We start from the raw sequence: 23,115 nt of genomic DNA on the forward strand, positions 1-23,115 counted from the left end.
TGGGTCAAACGGGTGTCCATTCACCCTAATTAGCTTAGGCGCTATACGTACACGAACGACCTGAGAGAATTTTTTAGAAAAAGCGTGTGCTCGTATCTTCCCAGATGGAAGAGGGGGTCCTAAAACCTATTTTCCATCATTGTCTCAAGACGAAAAAAACTTTTGAGAATTTTTCCCCTGTTTCTCAGTACGTTTTTTAGGGTGTTCCAAAAGAAATTTTGAAAAACTTTGTATCAGAGAGTTGTAGTATTTTTCGAGTACTATAACTTTGTTTCCCTGAGTCGTTCGTGATTTCGTCGTTTAGACTCTCCAAAAGTCTCCCGAATGTGGTTCATCGTCCGTTTTCGCACAGTTTTGTGATTTTTCGTGGTTTAGGCTGTTTTTTGCCTCGATTTTTGGGTCGAATTTTGAGGCTGCTAGTCAGAGGCCAAAATGATCGATTTTGACTTCGGACGACGTGTCCAAAGTCGAAGGGCTCGATGTCAGCTTTTCGATGAGCCCTAGAGCACCTTCATCGGATATACGATTTAGGAGATATGGACCTCCAAATAGGAGCGTTTTTCAGAGTTTTTTTTTCTGACGGACCCCTCCTCACGCCATGAAGCAGACTTCACGGATTTTATAAATTTTGATCTTTTTTCGCATAAACGAAGGGTCTCACGCCGTGAACCCTTATCGGTTCACGTTATGAACTGGACTTTACAAAAAGGTTAAATTCGCTTTTTTTTTTGTCACATGAACGAAGGATCTCACGCCGTGAACCTTCATACTTCACGAAAAAATAAAGTTCATTTTTTTAATTCGCGTGGACGTCTCACGCCGTGAATTCATATCGGTTCACGTCGTGAACCCCAGGCTTTACGAAAAAATTAAATTCTTTTTTTTGTCACATGAATGAAGGGTCTCACACCATGAATCCTTATCGGTTTACGTCATGAACCAGACTTCACGAAAAAATTAAATTCGAATTTTTTTAATCGTAGGTTCCGAGGATGTAAACCCTTAGGCCGTGAAGTTGCAAAAATGGTTCACGAACTTCACGAAAAAATTAAATTTGGCTTTTTTTTTGCACGAGTTCCGAGGACGTAAACCCTTAGGCCGTGAACTTGCAGAAATGGTTCACGCATGAACCGAACTTCACGAAAAAATTAAATTCAATTTTTTTTAAGAGTCTAGTGTGGGAAATACGAAATTTCTTTTTTGGGGGGATATTTTTTGAATTTAAAATGAAAGAGATATAGATATTTTTTCAAAAAAGTAAGTGAATCAAAAAGTCAACCTTTTTATGACACCCCTTACATCCTTTATAAATGACCCCCAAAATGGACAATTTGACAACTCATGAGCATCTACTCATTGAATGCTCATTAACCTTAATAAGTTATGTAAAATAATAATTAAATTTAATCTAAAATTAATCCTTTCACTAATCTTTTTCTCTTTTACACTAATCAAAGACTTTAATTAACCACTAATCCATGGATAAAGCAAGAAAATGCTAATCTTTGTGCATCAACAAATGTATGAATTAATCTAAAATAAGAGATTAATTAGACTCTTAATTGTGATCTCCTCTTTTAAGGTAAAATTAAGCAAAGAGAGTCAAATTGATGTAATTAGGTGTTTTAATGCATCTAGATACTCTCAAAACACTCAAAAACACCAATTTCGATTACTAATATGATCAATTTAGATCCTAATTAACGTATTTTTTAATTTTTTACCTCTTGAATAAAATTAATTATCCTTAATGACAAAAATCAGTCCATTAAAAGAAAACCATCAAATTCAAGAGTTTTTTTATGGTTTATTTTTTTTGAAAGATTAAGCTACTCCTAATGCTTGCTAACACTCTAATGTAAACAATTTCAACAACAAACACACAATTAAGCTATAAAAACAACAAATTAAGCTAAAAATTAAACAAAAAGCATTCTTTTCAAAAACAAAAAGGGGAGCTATTCTATACCAAATCACACAAATCACCATCAAATCTACATCTTTTTCATGAAAAACCATTAATCAAGATAATGGACAATGGGTAATGCATAGATTAGAGGAAAAAAGCCAAGGGATGATTCCCCGCACCAGTGGCGTCAAAAATGTTAATATAAAAAACCACAATAACAACAACAAATTAAGCAAAAGGCATTCTTTCAAAACAAAAAAGAGACCTATTCTACACTAAATCACACACAAATCACCATCAAATCTACATCTTTTTCATGAAAAAACCATTAATTAAGATAATGGATAATACGTAAATTAGAGAAAAAATGATGAAAAACCCCAAGGGATGGTTTCCCGACATCGACGCCAAAAATGTTAAGGCTCACCCTAACCCTCCTTGAAACACATCTAAAAAGAGATTACCTGATGAATGTTGTGAGGATCTTTCCAATGACCTAGCTTGTAAACCTTGAGGTCTCCGAGCTCTACAACTCCTTGAGATGCAATTCCACCGCGCCTCCCACGAGCGTTGTCACACCGCCACGTTGTACTACAAGTACTCGTCTCTCCTCTCACCTCACTTCACTCACACACACACTCACTAGCATGCATTAGGGAGAGAGATTAGCAAGAGCAAGACTCAATTGCACAATGAGAGTATGTTGTATTATGAGAGGAATTCACTTATATACATGGCCATAAGTATATTCACTCACTTAAATTGTGACCGACCGGGCACTTTAGGCTCATACGAGGCCTAATGCTATTACAATGACTACTCTCATAATATATCCATAAAGTACATCACTTGGGACTTCATCCTCACTTGCTACCACACGCTCTTAAAGCGAGAATCGCCATAAAAACTCCGTCACACCATTACGGGCGCTCGTCCAAGTTATAGCTTTGGACACTATTGCTTCATATCTTGAATGTATGACCCTTTGGTATATCTATCATGACTCCTTGATGTAAGATAATGACAATAACTCTTATTAACCCTAGAATTGGATTAACACCTAGAATGACACATTAGGACATTGACAAGCCCGGATCATCATTGTGCTACGTGACTACTTTTGATATTACATCTCTAATAAAGATGTGCTAGCTCAACCCCCATCCAAAAATATGCTAACAAGCACAAAAGGTGTAACCTTAAACATGCTTACATCCTAAGATTAATTAGGATGGTTCCATAAGGATCAAAATGCTTTTGGGCAAAATGGATGTTTAAGATTAAACAGAATTCAGATGGTGCCATAAGTAGCTACAAATCAAGACTGGTTGCAAAAGGGTTTGCACAAGTACCAACATTTTGGCCTCCAAAAGATGTTCTCATCCTCTCTCTCTCTCTCTCTCTCTCTCTCTCATGCGCACACAATCACATGCACATGCACGCGCACACATCAATACTTCACAATGCTTCTCTAGCATGCGCCAAGTCTTTGTTGCAATGACATTTACGAGATGCTTTAAGCAGCTTCTATTACAAATCGTGCAAACTTTGTACTTTTTCATCCTTCAATAGATATCAATCTCTCTCTCTCTCTCTCTCTCTCTCTCTCACACACACACACACACACACAAAGATGGATACATACAAGGATACATTTCCAATGCGATATATGATTATGAGTGTTTGCTTGTCTACATGAACTAAGCCTTGCTATCTTACTTACCAAGCAGACATTAGTAAATTCAGCTATGAACAGAGAAAAAAAACAAGTGAACATTACTATTAATTCTATCATTGGTTTCGAGTACACACAAATAAAATACGTGCATATGAATTTGTATACATATACATTCAATGCATTTAATATGTAACATACCATATATTATCACCCCACACACACACACACACACACACATATTGTACACCAATATACTATATCGGAAGGTAAAAAGAAAACGAATGAAAAATGTGGAGAGAAACTCTAGAAATTCTAAACGGAGTAACAAAATCTTAAAGAGCCAACTTTCATTGTTAACATTTGAGTTTCATGGAAATCGTATGGAAAAACGGAAGCCTGTCAGTATGCATGTCTTTTCAAACTGCAGGTAAAAAAGAAACGTATATGTTCTTGGAGCATTTGCTTGTGTAAGTGGGAAATCAGAGTGAGCCATATGGAGTCTGCATCACACACATTGCCACACTTACCCCTACCATGTTCAAAAAAACCACGTGTTAATCTACAAGGTACATCAAATCAGATACTGGCACCATCATCGTTCATGGCGTTTCCCTATGATTTTGATGCAGGATGTTCTATATACAGCTGCACATCGAGAGGTTTACTATTCATGGATTTGATTGGTGTAATAACAGGTGGCTGATCCCAAAGCTTGGTTTCGGCCGGGATCCAAAAATGCCCTTTTCTGTCAGCATCCCCTGGTAATTGCTTAGAGAAAAGCACTATTTCCCAAGATGATTCTGCAGCAAGTAATTTGCATGAGCCACCTGTATGAAAAGGAGCATGCAATACCGAAAGAGAACAAAATTGCCATGTCCATGCATGAACTCACACCCAAAACATACACGTCGCCTTTGTGATGTTGTACTGACCCTAGGGACACCCATGTGCATATGCCTTGCAGATCAGAGAACTTATGTCGTACTCATATGCCTCCTTTGTGACGTAGTACGGACATAAATGTGCACATGCCTCTCAAATAAGCAAACTGCATACGCCTCACACATAGAACAACTTATCATGAACTCACAACCAAAACATTAAGTGTTTTTTGCAACAGTACTTATCCTAGGGATGCCCTCAACTGAGCATGATAGTATTCCTGGGGAGATCCATGTGCAAGCATATCTACATGCACAAATGCCTCTCAAATTAGCCAACTTACCATGAACGCACACCCAAAGCATGGGATACACATGCGCATGCAAGCCTACACACGCATATACCTCGCAAATTAGAGAACTTATTATGACCTTACACCAAAACATGCATGTCTCCTTGGTGACAAAAAACTAATCATGTCTACATGTGGGTATACCTAACACATCAGAGAACTTGTCATGAACTCACACCCAAGCCATGCATGTCTCCTTGTTGGTGATACAATACTAACCTGGTGGCAAAGCCTGCAAGAGGGATTCTGAAACAGATAACTTGAGAAAAAATGCACGTATCTCGTATTCAATCTCAATTGCTGGCAAATGTCTAGTGTGCTCCTGATGAACCCTCAATTGAAAGGTGGAACTTTTCTAAAGGCTTGTTAGTCTTGTCAATAAACACCACAGCAAGCTTTTCAACAAGTCCCTGAAAGCAAAGCCTGCAAGATGGGCTCTGAAACAGATAACTTGAGAAAAAAATGCACATGATGCATATTCAAACTCAGTTGCTGGCAAATGCCCAGTATGAACCGTCAATTGAAAGGTGAACTTTTCTAAAGGCTTGTTATTCTTGTCAACAAAGACCACATGTGAGTATGCATGATACATTAGAGAACTTATCATAAACTTACATCATGTCTCCTTAGTGACACAAAACTAACCTGGTGGCAAAGCCTGCAAGAGGGGTTCTGAAACAGATAACTTGAGAAAAAACGCACGTAACGCGTATTCAATCTCAGTTGCTGGCAAAAGCTCAGTGTGCTCCTGATGAACCCTCAATTGAAAGGTGAACTTTTCTAAAGGCTCGTTATTCTTGTCGATAAACACCACGGCAAGCTTTTCAACAAGTCCCTGAAAGCCGCCACAAAAGCACTGTGAGCCCCATTCTGTCATAAAAATGCTAGCAACTTTTACCTGCATGTCTACTTACAAGCTCACAGCCTTTTAAGGTCATCATAGATTTTCTTGAGTGGTGTAACTTACCTTCTGAATCCATGGTAGTGCACTCGTGACAGCAGAGTTTATGTACTGTCTTAATTCAGGATGTCTAGCCCACTGCACAGGCACATTTAAATACCTTCTCCTCTCAAAAACTTCTGTGAAAAATTAAAGAGAAATCACATCGACATGGTTTACTTCTTTTTGCAAAATTTATCATCATCTTAGCTTCTTTTTTTTTTTAATCCTCATTTTTTTAAATCATTCTTTAACCCCACACGATTCACTCAATTTATGAGAAGTAGTGGTATCACTGTTGGCAATCTGCAGAGGAGGAGAAAGAAAGAAAGTTATAATTATGTCTTCAAAAGACCCAAAGGGTCTATGAGCCCAAAATGATCTATACATAGTGTCCATGAAATCTCACCATGGATGAAACAAGAAAAACCAACAGTAAACTAAAACTGAAAATTGAAATCTAAGATCTCAGGCTCTGAGATTATACAAGATGAAAAATCTAGATCCTACTAATGCCAGGTATAGGGTACAATAAGTGATGGGATATGGGAGAGCTCCATGCAATCTCATCATGGATGAAACAAGAAAAAACAAGAGTAAACTTAAACTGAAAACTGAAATCTAATATCTCAGACTCTGAGATTATACAAGATTAAAAATCTAGATCCTACTATGCCAGGTATAGGGTACAATAAGTGATGGGATATGGGAGAGCTGAATAAAAACAGTCATTCAGCCCTGTATGATGCTGGGCAAGGACCCATCCAGGATGTCCATCACGGGTGATACAAGAAGCCAAAGATGTCGATAGTCTGCTGTGAGAATGAGGCTGCTCGATGGCGAAGTCTCCTGAATCTGGGGCTGATGAGCTGGGGATGGCCAGGGTCCGACAGGACGAGGGTGTCTAGCTCTCTGAAGTGTGTGTGACCGATTTGATGTGACTCCAGAGGTGGTGTTCATTGCCACCGTGCAGCCTGGCCATGCACTGTCGCTGCCACTCTGTTATGAGCTGAGAGAAGAAAGCCAGGACCTATAAATCAGTGCATGGCTAACGTCCGAAGCCCCACACAGAATAGGAGTGTGTATGCCAAGCTGATATCCTAGGGGATATCCTCAGGGTAGATGCATCAAGATGTTCCAATTCAAAGGATGCTGCAGCCTGTGCTTGGGAGAAGCAGAATGCTGAAGAATCTGGCTGATTAATCATCTCACACAATGGGGAAAATTCACAAGGAAATCAATGATGACCCACCCTGCCCAAAGGTCGTGCATTTAAACCCTCACAACTCAGGTCATCACCTACACGTTAAAAACAAAGGGACCAGCTCAATTGTATGTTTCAAAGAAATTCCTTCTAGGGAAATACTGACGGTAGTTATAAAAATTATAAGATTAAAAAATAAATAATTTGGTGCTGAAGTGACGTGAACCTGCGCTGCTGCCCCCGCCTGCCCTCTGTTGCCTCCGCCTGCTCCTTTGCTGCTCCCGCCTGCCTCTGCTGCCTTCACCTGCCCAATTGCTGCCTTCGCCTGCCCTTCTGCAACCCCCCGCCTGTCCCTCTGCAGCCTTCGCTAGCCTTTCCTCAATCCCCACCTGCCCTTCGCTAGCCTTTCAGTCCCCGCCTGCCTTTCAGCTGCCCCCGCCAGCCCCTCTGCTGCCCCCCGCCTGCCTTCACCTGCCCCTTTTGCTGCCCCCGCCAGCCCCCCTATTGCTGCCCCGCCTCCCCCTTTGCTGCCCGCCCCCTGCCTTCTTCAGTCCCCGCCTGCCCCTCTGCTGCCCCCGCCTGCCCCTTTGCCCTTGCTTCCCCAGCTGCTCCCCGCCTTTGCCCCCCTTCCTCTGCTCCCGTTTTCCCAGCAGCTATTTTATCTGGATTCAAGTCGGCCGCCCACTTTTCTTGATTGTTCTTATGGCTTTTTTTGCCGCAGCCAATCTCTCATCACCCCCACTGGCCAGGAGAATCATCAATTTTTCACAAGACGAGCTCACCTCTTCAGCACGACATTGACCTTGAGGTCCAGACTACCCTTGTTGCGAGAGTTTATGGTTCCCACCCCTCTCGCTCGCAGGCCTGTGAATGGCTTCTAGCAGCTCTCCCTTCGGAGCTGATTGTGCACTTTCAGGATACTCGTTTACTTGGTCGAGGCTTCTTCCAGGTGGACTTTCATTCTTCAGAAGCTACTTCTCAGGCTTTGGCTAGCAGTCCCTTTCCTCTTGGTCCTAGGAAGATTTTCTTCTTTCAGTACCAGGTGGGCTTTGATCCAGTGGTGGAGGATCAGCGCCTTACCCCGGTCTCACTACGGTTCCTTGCTCTTCCTCGATCCTATTGGAAGCTTTTAGCTTCCATAGGGGCACCCCCGTACTTGCCCCTTCACCCACACCCCCTGTGGAGCACCCTAACCCCTATGCAGCTCTTGCCTCACAAGATGTTGATCCTTTTTTTGGAGGATGAGGCCTTGCAGGCACATGATCTGGATCCCTCACAGGTGGATGCTGCATTACAGTTACAGGATGATTGAACCCTTGAGGATGATGTTGCACATTCGCATTGTCATGGTACCTCTCCAGTTCTGAGGACTAGCCTTGGCTTTTCCCCGGAGTGGGAGAGAGAGGTAAGGTTTACATCGTCAAATTTTTCCTCCCTTACCTATGCGAGACGTACTTCCGCCTCTAAAGGGGGTCCTTCGTCGACCACGAGATCTGGTCGTTCCTACTCTGAGTCTTTATGAGGATTGTCTCTTGGAACTTTCAGGGTCTTGGGGGTTTTTTTCCGCGTCGACGGAAACAAATTCTAAAAACCAAGCTTCATTGTGCAGTCACAGGTGGACCTATGGATATATTGCTCTTGCAAGAGCATAAATTGGATGCTAGTCAGTGTGGGAGATCAGGCAAGCTTCTCTCAGGACACACCTTTTGGTCATCGGTTGTTGGTACCAAGGGTGGTGTTTGTATCTCTATTTCGGCTTTGATCTTGCCTTGCATCATTGGACATGGTGTCATTTTACCTGCGAGAGCACAGTGGATCCTTCTTATGCAAGGTACTAAACGCATTGGTATTCTCAACCTCTATGCTCCTAACCATAGAGGTGAGAGGATTGCCTTTTGGAAATCTCTCACTACATTGATGCCTCTTGCCGACCATTGAATTATTGGTGGGGATTTTAACATGGTTGAGATGCCAACGGATAAAAGAGGTGGACATGAGGGCTTGGTGCATTTGAGGAGTCCATCCACTCTTCTTTATTCATGGTCTAACAGGAGAAGAGATGTAGGATGTATCTATGCACGGTTAGACAGATTTTATGTGGATGATTGGGTGCTTGACAGAGGTGGACATACTTTGATTGCTACAAGCACCTCCAAATCGGATCATTGCCCAGTGGTTTTATGTATTAGAGATCCGAATTGCCATGGATCAACACCCCATGTACGCATCCTTGATCATTTGTTTTCAGATGCAGAGCTATCGCGTCATATGCTTGATATTTGGAGATCTCATGACTTCTTACAGGCCTCTCAAAGCCTGGCCTCTGCTCTCTGTGATATTAGTGACTTTTATCACACATGTGCCCTGTCTAAGAGGCAAGAGGCCTTGGACTTAGAAAGGGCTATTAGACGTAGATTGGCTGCCTTGCAGAAAGAGCACAAGAAACATCCTCATGCTCAATGGGTTTCAAGTTCTTTATGTACTGTTAGAGCAGAACTTCATCACTCTCTTGAGCAGCGCGCGGAGTACCGTTTCCATGCCCAGGAATCCTTTTGGACACAGATGGGTGGCAGATGTAACAAACATTTCTTTGCTTCTCACGGCCCATCTCATGCCAGAGATAGTGTCAGGCGGTTGCAGGATTCACATGGCACTCTTCACTCAGATCCTCTTATGGTTAGACAGATTGCCACCGATTTCTATTGCCAGCTTCTTAGTGCTGAGCCGCATTCTGATTTGAGACACAGGGCACAAAGGAAGGTTTGGAATGCATTGCCACATTTGATCATTGAGGAGATGTGTGCCGCTCGGGATGCCCCTTTTTCTATGCAGGAGTTCAGTCATGCTCTTCATGCCTTACCTCATGGTAAGTGTCCAGGGGAGGATGGCCTTTCCCCTGTTTTTTTCATTACTTTTTGGGATGAGATTGGGGCTGAGATCACATCGGCTTTGCAAGAGATGTGGGACACAGGTTCTATGCCTTCTTCTCTCACTGAGGGGCTTATTTATCTTATTCCTAAGAGCAAGGATAAGACATTGATTGGCCAGTGGAGACCTATCACCTTACCTGGGACTGCCTATAAGATTCTTGCTACGGCAGTGAGCATCATGTTGCAGCCAATTTTGCAGGATGTTATTCACGATACCCATAATGGATTCTTACACGGCAAGAGCATCTTTGATAACATTTTCTCGTTTTGGGAGGCCGTCGAATGGGCTAAAGCGAGCAATCAGCCCTTAGCCATTCTGCTCTTGGATTTTGAGAAGGCCTATAATAGAGTGGATTGGGACTTCCTTGAGGGTACTCTTAGTCATATGGGCTTCTCTCAGAGATTGATCAAGGGAGTTTCATGCATGTATCGTGATGCCCACAGTAGAGTTCTTGCTTGCGGTGATAGAGGAGAGCGGTTATATATCATAGTTGCAGAGGCCATGAGCATCTTTCTCCGCTCCACTGCTGGTATTTCACGATTGAGGTTGCCTCTTCGTAGTCATGAGGAGTTGGTTGACTCTGAGTTAGCTGATGACACAGCCCTGTTTTTGGAGGCTTCACATATATGCTTATGTTCCTTCCGGGTAGCACTAGAGGAGTTCTGTTTGGCAGTAGGGGCACTCATTAATTGGCACAAATCTGTTGGTTTTTGGGTTAGTGATTCACCGAGAGTTGATTGGGGTGTAGAGCTTGGTTTTACTTGGATCAGCAGAGGATGCACTGCTAGATATTGGGATGCCAAGTTGGGATTGATATTTCTCCTACACAACAGTTTGCTCCGGTACTTATGAGTATCCGGAAGAAGCTCCTCCATTGGAGCTCCAAGAGATTAGATTTAGCCTCCAGAGCTTTGGTGGCTAATCAGGTTTTGCTTGCCTCAGCTTGGTTTATTGCCTCTTGTTGGTGCTTCTCTCGTGCGTGCATTGGCCAATTGCGGAGATTAATCCTCGATACTCTCTGGTCGGGCTTGGATGGCACCTCAGACACTCGTGCCAGGGTAGCTTGGCTCACAGTTAATCAGCCCAAAAGAGAGGGGGGCTTGAATATTATCGATCCGGATGTTCAGTGCAGGGCGTTGCTTTGCAAACTTGTGGTCAGAGGTTTCCTACCACGCACTGAGCCTTGGAAGGATTTTTTCTTGTCTCATATTTTCAAATGTACACCCAGGGTCGGGAGAGACTGGATGCCCAGCACACGTTTTTTGTTCACAGAGGCTAATATTAGGGCACCATCTTCCCCTCTTATTGCAGCAATTGTCAGAGCATGGAGAAGCATGATATATTTTTTGCGACAAAGGCTTCCTAGGTCTTTGGACAAGGCTGACTGACAACCTATTATGTGGAACAAGTTCATTAGGGATGAGGCTAGTCGGCCACTTGGTGCATCTCGTTATATGCAATGGTCAGGATGGGAGAGATGTGCATACACAGTTCTTGCTTGGAAGACCTTTAAGAGTCTTCCGGAGGATCAGAGAGTTGCATCCACTCAGCATCTTAGGGGCTCTCGCATTCGTATTGATCAGATTGATGCAGCTATTCCGCATGAGTGGCTTTCTCGGACCTTTCACGGAGACTATCATCCGAGTTGGTTGGGAGTTTTTTCGAGGATAGGCATACCTCTGCAGGTCATTGCTCTCCCAGGCCAGGAGGATACAAATTGCCTCATTTATTCTATCATGCGTGGTGGGAGATTGAGGAGATGTAGTATGGAGGAAATCATCCCAAATACTAGGCTTAGTCCAGTGAGGATTGTTGGTCGCTCGGGGAAGCACTGGTATATTGACCCTTCTCCTCAGATAGTGACTCATGGCTCTTGGTGTTTGTGGCTATATGGTGGCAGTCCTATCAGATATCTTCAGTGGGATCCAAGACAGTGGGAGTGGATTGATGCCTTCGATCCTTTGAAAAGCCTTCCTTTTTTCAGTTTCACTGTTCAGAATGCCAGGCTTCTCGTCACTCGACAGATGCATAGGATCCCTACTCTCAGGCCTCATTGGGAGAGCTATGATATTTCTCCAGTGATACAGCGCAGATATTGGCATAGACTTTGGCACTCATACAGAAGGAGCCAGATCTCTCATTTCTTTTGGTTATTCTTATGTGGTGGTCTCCCCACCAATCAGTGGAGATCAGTTTTCGGTGTAGCACCTTCCTGTCCTAGATGTGCGGCAGATTTAGAGTCCGTACAACATTGTCTATGGGGATGCAGCATTGCACAGCAGATTTGGGATCCTGTAGCCCAACTTATGGGAAAACCGAGTGGCCGAGCCATGCATGAGACTTGGGGGGCAGTTGCTTGGCTCTCCCAGTCCGGTCCGCAGCTTTTTTATGAGGGCAGTGGTACAGATTCTGCTTTTTTCATTCGTAGAGGTATTGCCCAGCATGGTTTATTGCAAGATGTTCCTCACTCTGATTATACACCCCCTAGACAGAGGATTGACACCAGTTGGGAGATTATTGCCAATATTACAGTATGGCAGATCTGGAGAGCTAGATGCACAGAGGCTATTGAGGGTGTCCAGATTTTTGAGTCTCAGTACATTAGTACTATATGGGGTGATATCATCCACACTCTTATGGCTACTTGGGCTCGCATTCAGTGTCACATACACTCTGCACTTAGTGCATGGTGACAAGATGGCTCATCATCAGAAGTGCAACAGTTGTACAGTATTAGAATCCAGTAGGATAATATTTGTCGTACGCCGTGGCCCCATTGTACATCCTCAGTCCAGGATAAGTCAGGCACGAGCTACGTAGGTCATTCCTCAGCCTTAGCGGGTCAGTCAGTCAATCAAGTCCCTTAACCCACTTGGAGAGAATCATTCATGCATGTAGAGTCAGTAGAAGCCTTAGGGTTTGCATCAGAAAGCACTCTGCATCCTGCATAATATGCATTCATATGCCTGTGCATCATTTAGAACATCCCAGAAACCTCAGGGAATTTACTAGGATTTATCTGGTATTTTTTCCATATTTTATAGTATTTATTTAGCATTATTTGTCATTTATAAATATAAACTTTATTAAATGACCAGCCAACTTGACCAACCTCCAGTTAGTATAAATAGGCTTGCATAGGGCTTAGTTTCTCATTCAGTCTTCAATGTGCTAAGAGCTTTCCTCCTCAGCCTAGGAGTTCCCTTGCCTTCAGCACTAGACTAGTCTCATCCAGCCCTTGGAGTGCTTGAGGTTGCTTCAGCCAGCCTTGTTCATCCAACACCTGCAGTTCAGCAGTCCCTACAGCCCTAGGCGCCTGCATCCAGCATCACATCAGCCCTGATTCAGCATACAGTCCAGCCTCAGTTCAACGCCAGAATTCAGCTAGCGTTTTCTGCATCTGTCCAGCCGTACACCTCTGCGTTTACAGTTCTGTCCAGCAGCAGTACACGCCTGCGTTTCTGTCCAGCAGCAGCAATACACTTATGCGTTTCTGTCCAGCAGCAGAACAGCCTGCGTTTCAGTCCTACAGCCTGCGTTTTCAGTCTTGCATCAGTTCTACAGCAGTACCCCGCCTTCTGTGCGTCATCCATACATGCAACAGTCATCTAGTGAAGGTAACACAGCATTCAGAAGCATTTTCAGCATTCTAACATAGCTTAGAACAGTCCACCATCTCCTTTTCTCAGCCTTAGGTGTGCAGCCCTTCCTCATGCCCTTGGGAAGAGTGCATAGGCTCGAGATCAGGTCATCGAGGTGTTTCTACAGCCGTGTACAGTTCAGCCAATCTCCGATCCTCCGAGATCTTGCGTTTGGCTTATCTACAGTCCACAATCATTCTCTCTAAAGAAATAAAGCAAATACTATCTCAGTATTGAAATGGATTGCTAAACTCACGAAACTCAGGATACAGAAGACGGTGTGAGCACCTGTGTGACAGGATCTTCCAATACAAAGACTTCCGTTGCATATCACATTGGTATCAGATTCAGATTGTCCACACACACCGTATCCTAGCGTGGGGGCATCCTTGGATGGGTAGATTGTGTTCCGGCACGACCACCGACTTCAGTATCATGTCTACAGAAGAGAGTACTCATCAACCGGAAGACGTCTCCCCCGAAGGAGACCATGTTCTTCCGCCTACAGCAGACACCATAGCTCTTCTTAGAGCTCAGAACCAGCTCCTCATGGAGCATCTCCAACTCTTGGAGGCAGCAGCAGCACGTCCTTCTCCACCTCCAGCAGCACCCGACTACATCTCCCTCTTCTTTCAGATGGAACAATAAAGGAGAGAGGATGAGGCCCGAAGGAAAAGAGAAAAAGCAAAAAGACGGGACTATGAGGAAGCCCAACGTAGGATCGACGAAGACCGGCGTCAGGCTGAACTCGCCGCTCAGGAACACCAACGTGAGCTTGATCGAGAATGTATGTTACTCGAGCACCAACGGGAAAAGGAGGCCATGCACTTGAGGTATCAGCAGCTCTCCTCAGTCTCCCCAGTCATAGGTGTCACCAGCCAACAGTCCGCAACAATATCAACCACCATCATTCGCAGTCAACCAAACTTCAGTAAGTATGATGGTAAGTGTGATCATTCATCAGTTAATCAATTTATTCATCAGTTTAATGCTCATTTTCCATTAGCTAGGATCACAAACCCTCAAGACAAAGTCCACTTAGCGGCTCCCCATCTCACTGGTGAGGCAGTCACTTGGTGGCAGCATTGGTCTAGTATTCATACAGACCAGGCCACCGGTGTCACAGCCTTTGACTGGGACATCTTTGTCCATGACTTGAAGACCAGATTTCTCCCGCCCCAGTACATGACCGGTCTGAAAGACGAGTTCTATGGACTCAGACAGAACGGATCCCCAGTGCTTCAGTTTTCCGGTAAGGTTATTACTTTAGCATCAGTTAGGGTTATCTGAGTAGGCTAAGATGGAGCAATTCATTCGTGGATTGGACTCTAACATTCGATTCACAGTTCGTAACTTTGAACCAAGTACATTTGACCGGGCTATGACTCTCGCTCAGAATGAAGAAATGAAGCTTAACGGGGGCAAGCCCAAGCAGTCATCTTAGTCCAGTACCAAACCCTAGCAGCAGCAATCAGCTGCACAGACATGGAAGGGTAATTCGTCTTCTAAAGACACTAAGACAGACAACAGTCCTAGCTCTAGTTCAAGGGGTAAGGAATCCAAGCCTAAGAAGACCCCTGAGGAAAAGGCTCAAGCAGGCATCACTGGAGGCTATCTTCCTTCCAGAGGAGCAAAGACAGTATCAATCAGAAAACAGATGTTTTTTTTGTCATACTATTGGGCATGGTAAGAAGGATTGTCCAAAAAGACAAGCGGAGCAAGCCTCCAAAGAGCCTTCTGCCACAGTTGCCGCAGTATCCCCCGCTCCTCCAGACTTGCCTGCTATCACCAATGCGGTTCAGATCTTACCTTCTATGCATTCCATGCCATCCGTGGTACCTGATGCTAAGTAGGAGGGTGAGGCAACAACCACACAGAAAAGCCTGATCCGAGCTTATGGCTCTGCCAAGGGCCGACAGTTCATAATCCTTTTTGACATGGGCAGTTCTGAGGACGCCATCTCTCCCCAGTTGGCTACCAACATGAGCTGTACCTTAGTGCCCTATCATTTGGAGGTAGATGGGTTTACACCTGGTCTCCGCACCCACATCTCTCAGAAAGCACAGCAGTTTTCTTTTCAAGTTCAAAAGGCCTCCTTCCAGCGAGAATTCATTCTCTCTCCTCTTTTGGGATGTGACATGATCTTAGGAATCCAGTGGTTTCGTCAGTATGAACCTATTCCCAATTGGGAGCAGGACACCTTTATCATCTCTAAAGGGTTTCTTGAGCCTATCATGATTCAGGAGAATAGGAGCATTCTTGGCGTTCCTATGATTTCTCATCTCCAGGCCCGACGAGCTATGTGCAAGGGAGCAGCAGAAGGAGCATTGATTTATGCTCAGACAACTTCTATCTCATCGATAACCGCTGTCTCATCTTCTTCAATCCCTCAGTTGGCAGATCTCCTTTCTCATTCAGACATTTTTAAGGATGATCTCCTACCCAGTATCCCACAGTTAGCAGAACCTCCTAGCAAGTTTCCCTCTTGTCTTTCCAAGACTTTCAAGGGCAAGCTAGAACAGCAGTCAGTTCTCAAACATTTGAAACATGTTCCTTATGGACACATTTTCACAGTCACCACATACCACCAAGCACTTAAGTGGCTCCCGAGACCATGCCAAGTGCCCAGTGGAGTGCTCAACACACTAGACAGGGTCAGCTCTTCCAACAAGTTGGAGGAATGATTAAGTACATCCTTGATCAGCATAACCCAGTAGCAGATGTTCTTAGTAGAAAGACCAGCATCCCGACCAGTCATCAGGAGTCTACCATTCTCAACATCTCTGGAAAAGACTTAGAAGATCAGTATGTCAATTCCGTAGAGTTTGGTACTCAACCCAGTTTGGCCCTCAATTTTGAGCCTGGCCATCATTCAGTTCACAGACAGGCATGTAAGTTTAGACGAGATATCCACTTCAAGGAAGGGGATTGGGTCTCCCAGTGCATCATGAAACAAATATTGAAACAAGTGGACAAACATTGTCCCAAGCTTTCATTCCATAGTTTTGGCCCTTTTCCAATAGTCAAAAAGTTAAGTGATGTCTCCATGAAGTTAAAGTTGCCTACCAGTTGGACAATGCATGATGTTTTCCATGTTTCTTGGCTAAAACCATATGTTGGTCCAGAAGTGTTTGATGTTTCAGATGAACAGCAGCCAGACGTGGTAGACGAAGCAGAAGTTATTGAGCCTGAGCAAATCCTTCTTCATCGATGGAAGCATGGTTCCGGTCGACGGATTCGTCAGTTCTATACGAAATTCCGAGATCGAGGCACCCACGAAGCTGTATGGCTCGACGAGGAGTTCTTCCAGGAGTACCCCCAGTTCTTGGCGGACTACTTGGAAGCCATGAACCTGCCGCCAAGCTAAGCAAGAGGGAATGTCACATGCACTCTGCACTCAGTGCATGGTGGCTCATCATCAGAAGTGCAACAGTTGTACAGTATTAGAATCCAGTAGGATGATATTTGTCGTACGCCGTGGCCCCATTGTACATCCTCAGTCCAAGATAAGTTAGGCACGAGCTACGTAGGTCATTCCTCAGCCTTAGCGGGTCAGTCAGTCAGTCAAGTCCCTTAACCCACTTGGAGAGAATCATTCATGCATGTAGAGTCAGTAGAAGCCTTAGGGTTTGCATCAGAAAGCACTCTGCATCCTGCATAATATGCATTCATATGCCTGTGCATCATTTAGAACATCCCAGAAGCCTCAGGGAATTTACTAGGATTTATCTGGTATTTTTTCCATATTTTATAGTATTTATTTAGCATTATTTGTCATTTACAAATATAAACTTTATTAAATGACCAACCAACTTGACCAACCTCCAGTTAGTATAAATAGGCTTGCATAGGGCTTAGTTTCTCATTCAGTCTTCAGTGTGCTAAGAGCTTTCCTCCTCAGCCTAGGAGTTCCCTTGCCTAGGCGCCTGCATCCAGCATCACATCAGCCCTGATTCAGCATACAGTCCAGCCTCAGTTCAACGCCAAAATTCAGCCAGCGTTTTCTGCATCTGTCCAGCCGTACACCTCTGCGTTTACAGTTCTGTTCAGCAGCAGAACACGCCTGCGTTTCTGTCCAGCAGCAGCAATACACTTATGCGTTTCTGTCCCAACAGCAGAACAGCCTGCGTTTCAGTCCTACAGCCTGCGTTTTCAGTCTTGCATCAGTTCTACAGCAGTACCCCGCCTTCTGTGCATCATCCATACATGCAACAGTCATCTAGTGAAGGTAACACAACATTCATAAGCATTTTCAGCATTCTAACATAGCTTAGAACAGTCCACCATCTCCTTTTCTCAGCCTCAGGTGTGCAGCCGCCCTTGGGAAGAGTGCATAGGCTCGAGATCAGGTCATCGAGGTGTTTCTACAGCCGTGTACAGTTCAGCCAATCTCCGATCCTCCGAGATCTTGCATTTGGCTTATCTACAGTCCACAATCATTCTCTCTAAAGAAATAAAGCAAATACTATCTCGTTATCGGGATAGGGGGCCCTTCAGTGGGTAATTCGGGACCCAATCTGGTGTACAGTTCTCATATCTCTCTCTCTCATCTCTTTAAAGTTTGAAGTATTGAAATGGATTGCTAAACTCACGAAACTCAGGATACAGAAGACGGTGTGAGCATCTGTGTGACAGGATCTTCCAATACAAAGACTTCCGCTGCATATCACATTCAGGGGCCCTCTCGTTCTGCGCAGGCGAAGCGTGTGATATTTATGCAGGAATGAGACCATGGCATCTTCTTTTCCTCTAGTACCACAAGTCTTACATGGCATCATGATGGTCCTCAGTGGTTGAAATCACCTTACATATTGGGGTGATTCTTTCTTTTCCAGCTTATAGCTGTGATTGTTGTATGTTTTTCTCATACTTAATAGAAGTCTCTTTCTGAAAAATAAATAAATAAATAATTTCTGAGAACATATTTTTCCATGGTCTCCATATGGCTCAATTGCACATTTAGTGTTAAGGCACCCAAAATGCATGACATGTTGCATAAAATCCCCTCCAAGCACGTCGGAGGAAGACCCTATTTCATGCGTATCCAAAAATCATCCCTATCCTTGGTAGAATAGGAGCACATATGTTAACCAAAATGCATGACATGTTGCATAAAATCCCCTCCAAGCAAGTCTGAGGAGGATCCTATTTCATGTGTATCCAAAATCCATCCCTATCCTTGGTAGAATAGGAGCACATACGTTAAGGAAACGTACATGCTTCACTCTATCTAACAAACCACAACATATCAACCACCCTGAATCGAGAGAAGTGGAGTGCTCACAAAGATGCCGACACTTTCACTTGCTAGAAGGCGCTCAGGACCAAAAGGTTTTTCTGCACCCAAGTACAATCTTCTTGCATCTCATAATATGGCCCACCCTGAGGTGGCGTTCTTGTATCATCGAAATGTTAACCTTGCTGACCATGAGAGCTCATAAAGCTCCTCGTAGACAATATTTTGCTATGGCTCCGTGCTCCCTAAGCCCATGCACATTCTCGGAGATTTTGTGATTGTACCATGTAGAGAATGGCTTACCTTTTTGTGCCTTAGTCCATTGGAAAGAGGCCCTCCTCGTTGTCCTAAGAAGAAGACCAGTTGAGCTGTATGCAAGTTTGTGACCACAAGTTCAAACCATGTCAGCTACTTCCATGTCCATTATGCATGGCCCACTAGCTGCTCATCCCAGTCAGTGGAGGTGCTGAAAAGGAAATAAAAAGGTTGAGTTTTCAAAATCCTAGGGCGTTGGGTGGGCATACTGAAGGACAATGCAAAAACATAACCCTACAAAAACAGGGCCAAGACTTTGTATACCACTGCCAAAGTGAGTGGTTGACCAAGCAACCAGTCACGATGAAGGTCATGCCATTGATGCTCTCTGGGAAGGATGGCAAGATGGGATGCACCTTGACGACGGCCAAGTCATCTTATCAAGACATGTTGGGTTCTCCATTGTACCTGCCTCGTGAGTTGTGTGAGGCACTGGTGGGATCTGGAGGGTTGACTTCCCTATAAAACTAAGGGAGGGTAGCCCCCAGTAGGGTGGGTAGTGGGACTCTGAGAGGGTAGCTCCCAGCCATGCTTAGTTCCGTACGTCGTACGGATCTGGCCGTACGTACGATTCGTACCGTACGGTATCGTACGTATCCGTACGATCAGGTATGAAATTTCCCTGTTTCTGCCCGTTGGAAGTAGCCGTTTTCTGGCCGTTTTTTGCCCGTTTTTTTGGTTGTTTTCCTTTCATCTCTCCTGAGTCCTTCTATAAAAGCCTCAAGGACCAAGCCTCTCCTCCATCTACTCCAAGCCTCTCCTCCACCACCCTCCATCTAGAGTGTCTCGTCCACCTTCGAAGAGTCCTCTTCAGAGAACTCTCTTGATGGACACTCTAGTAGTGATCATGTTGATGATCATGCAGATGTTGGTGATGATGTAGACTTTTGATATGTTATAGCTCTCTAGGCATTGGGCATCTATCTCCTTCTAGCCCATCGATGATGTATTGTAGTATGTAGTATCATGTATGTACGCATGTTGGCGGTAGCCCATGCCATGAGTTTTTGGCCTATCCTTTTGTAGCAATTTTGTACTCTAATGGCATGATGACATTATGTTCATGGTTCTACTATTTTGTAACTTCTTGTCTACAATTTTTAAGTTTAGGAAGTATTTTTAAAAAAAAAACGTACTAATATCGTATGGTACCTTAAAAAATTTTAAGGTACCAATTAGTACCGTATTTTATCATACCGTACCGTATCGTACCTTTCGTACTAACTAACCATGGGTCATGCACCCCCTGCTTGCCAATAAGGCTGATGTCCAGCATGCCTCAAAAGTGGTTAGCTTTCCAAATGAAGGCTTTGCCTTAAGGTTGTTAAGATGTGCTGCCAAAATACCTTGACTGCCACATTCTTACACATGAAAGACACGTTTAATACAACAAAACTACAATTAAACACCTGTTTAAGACCCGTTAATGATTACTTTTCTTTTCCAAGACATTTAATGATTACTTTTCTTTCCCAAGACATTTAATGATTACTTATTAAATCGTTAACATAATAATTGCCTTTTCCTTCAGACTAGTACACGGATTTCTATCCGATTTCAATATTATGCGAATTTACAAAAAGAGCATGTACTGCTGCTCTGAGCAATATTACATTTATTTATTTATTTTTAAAAACTCAATAAAAGAGAGGAAAGGTTAAAATAGTGGAAATATTCTCACTAAACTTTGAATTTTACCAAACCTGGAGGATAAACGCCTCGGACAGAAAGCAAGAGGGTGATGGCGACTTCGAGAAACTCCCCAAGCAAAGCTGTTATTTCATCTGGATTGCATTGTAATAAAGAAAGAAAAAAATGTATAAAATGCAAAGGAAACTCACTGCAAGACCAAATAAGAAACGGGAGGGAGGGGGGGGGGGGGGGGGGGGGGGGGGGGCAGAAATTGGAGAACAGTTAAGATTTGTTTTCGACCTAATGGTGATTGTTGTCTATTCCGCTCCATCAGCTGGAAACTTCAGGCGTAAAATGAAGAGGTTGAGGCCACCTCTTAAGCTCTATAGGCAGACTTGAGGCGGCTTGTAAGGGAGGTTACACACTTGTTGAAAACCTCTTGCTTCCAAGCACTTATTGCCTGCCCATTAAAAAAAACCCTTTACCGACTACATCCATGCCCAAAGAGAAAAGTGCCAAGTTATGCCCAAAGAGAAAAGTGCCAAGTTGTTTTATTGAGTTGGTGAACGATTGGCACCTCCTCACATTTTTGGTCAGTAATCCTCGCACAATCGGCATCAACTACCCCTCCAATCAAACCAAGCTTTCTGGCTTCCAGAGCTTGGCAACGCACATGAGCTTTACAAGTATGCCCTCCCTCTTCTAAGATTTTATTGTTTATTACTTTGCCTTATCTTGCACATGAGCTTTACAACTATGCCCTCCCTCTTCTAAGATTTTATTGTTTATTACTTTGCCTTATCTTACTCTTTAACAAATGCCTTGCCCTACTTGCAACACTCATGCAAACATGATGGTTGTGAGCCAAATTCCATAACCTTAGCTTTGTTGCAAAATATATGGTAGCATTTTATTGTTTATTACTTTGCCTTATCTTGCTCTTTAACAAATGCCTTGCCCCAAATTCCATAACCTTAGCTTTGTTGCAAAATATATGGTAGCATTTTATTGTTTATTACTTTGCCTTATCTTGCTCTTTAACAAATGCCTTGCCCTACCTGCAACCCTCATGCAAACATGATGGTTGTGAGCCAAATTCCATAACCTTAGCTTTGTTGCAAAATATATGGTAGCATTTGCCACAGTTGAACAATCCTGGCCATTTGCCACAGTTGAACAATCCTGGCCATTAGCTCTGAGATGTGTCGAGATGCGGACTAGTTTAGGCATGCCCTGATATGTGCCTGTGGGTGCTTTATGCATGGCAACTCCCCCTTCCTAGTTCCGTTGCCATCCTTTAGTAGCATGTCTTCTGCATATTCACATATAGCGATGGAATATACTGAAATGGCTGCACACAACCTTTTGTTCCTAGGTTTGAAGTTTCAAGCCCCATGGGTTTAGCCAATGTTGGTCCTTCTCCTAGCCCTGTGTACTTAAGTGTTTGCCCTTGTGGATCACCATGGTTATGAGTGATTGAAGCTAGTCCTTTACCCTCTCCTGCATTCTCTGTTCCTTGTCCAAACTGTAGAGGATTTTTGTAGACGAGGAGAGGAGTTAATGAGGAGGAGGGGGTAATGGGGCTCCTTTGGTCTAGGGCTCCTAACTCGGGATCGATGCCAAAAGTTTGAAATAAGGTGGCATCATATGGCATTCTCTACTCTAGAGAAAACCTTGATGGTCCTACTCCCACTCCAATAGTGGAGCTTCATCTAAACAAAGGATGGGTGTGGGCGCCCTGTCTTATGTAAACTTGAGAGAGAAAATTGCAGCTTCCATGGAAGCTTCTATAGCCATTTATATTGTAAGGATGTGTCAACATAGGTTAATAAACGGGTTGGGCCACTTTTTTCCTCTTTAGGAGGTTTTTTCCCTCGAGCATATGATGCCACTCTTATGAGTGTGTGTAAGTGCCCTTATCATATCACTTCACTTGTACTTCACTCATTCTCATGAATCTACTTTGAGTGTATCTATCTCTTCTTTCTTGCTTTGTCTATGTGTGTGTTGCTACATTGGTCTCCAATCCAACAATTGGTATCAAAGTAGGTTCTCTTGGCTCTCACCCCCTCTTGTCATCTTCTCCTGGAGTTGCTCTTTTGATTGTCTCAGATTAAGCTATCCTCTTAGGTGGAGAAGATATACCCTATAGTGTGATGCTAACAATGTTTTTGCCTATATTGAAGCATTTCAGGTGCGTTTTGAGGCTCATTCGCATGCTTTAAGGTTTTCGCAGACATCTCAGGGAAGTGTGTTTGATTTTGGGTATTCTTCATATAGTAAAAGTAGCATTTAGTGTGCAAATAGGGCCATTGTCATCTTCGACGTTGCAACTTTGAGCTCATCTTCAATAGGTTCAATAGCATTGTCAAAATTATCATCGATTTCTACATTC

At 43.7% G+C, this 23,115-nt stretch overlaps 1 protein-coding gene across 3 annotated transcripts; it reads right to left on the bottom strand.

The window, feature by feature from the left end:
- Positions 1-3,876: 3,876 nt before the first annotated feature.
- Positions 3,877-21,169, bottom strand: REV7 (DNA-binding HORMA family protein). 3 transcript variants are annotated; one of them, XR_015266620.1, is made up of 6 exons: positions 21,021-21,169; positions 20,792-20,872; positions 5,789-5,901; positions 5,467-5,656; positions 5,041-5,244; positions 4,252-4,387 (listed from the first exon to the last, which is right to left on the bottom strand). XR_015266620.1 is itself a non-coding variant. In XM_086802513.1 (5 exons), the coding sequence occupies exons 1-5, from the start codon at positions 21,049-21,051 to the stop codon at positions 4,200-4,202; spliced, it is 603 nt and encodes a 200-aa protein (XP_086658639.1). In that variant the 5' UTR covers positions 21,052-21,169; the 3' UTR covers positions 3,877-4,199. The 3 variants fall into 3 exon arrangements, 1 of the variants encoding a protein (XP_086658639.1); XR_015266621.1 differs by having other exon boundaries at positions 5,041-5,258; XM_086802513.1 differs by lacking the exon at positions 5,041-5,244 and having other exon boundaries at positions 3,877-4,387.
- Between the last annotated feature and the right edge of the window lie 1,946 nt (positions 21,170-23,115).

This window comes from Cibotium barometz, chromosome 9 (assembly GCF_041138505.1).
Source record: "Cibotium barometz isolate CiBa-2024 chromosome 9, ASM4113850v1, whole genome shotgun sequence".
NCBI lineage: Eukaryota > Viridiplantae > Streptophyta > Polypodiopsida > Cyatheales > Cibotiaceae > Cibotium > Cibotium barometz.

Coding starts and splice junctions, on each gene's coding strand:
- REV7 (XM_086802513.1), bottom strand. CDS start 21,051: ATGGAGCGGAATAGACAACAATCACCATTAG. Junction 20,873..21,020: donor TAGACAACAATCACCATTAG/GTCGAAAACAAA, acceptor AATGCAATCCAG/ATGAAATAACAGCTTTGCTT. Junction 4,388..5,466: donor CTTGCAGGCTTTGCCACCAG/GTTAGTTTTGTG, acceptor TACTTGCTGCAG/AATCATCTTGGGAAATAGTG.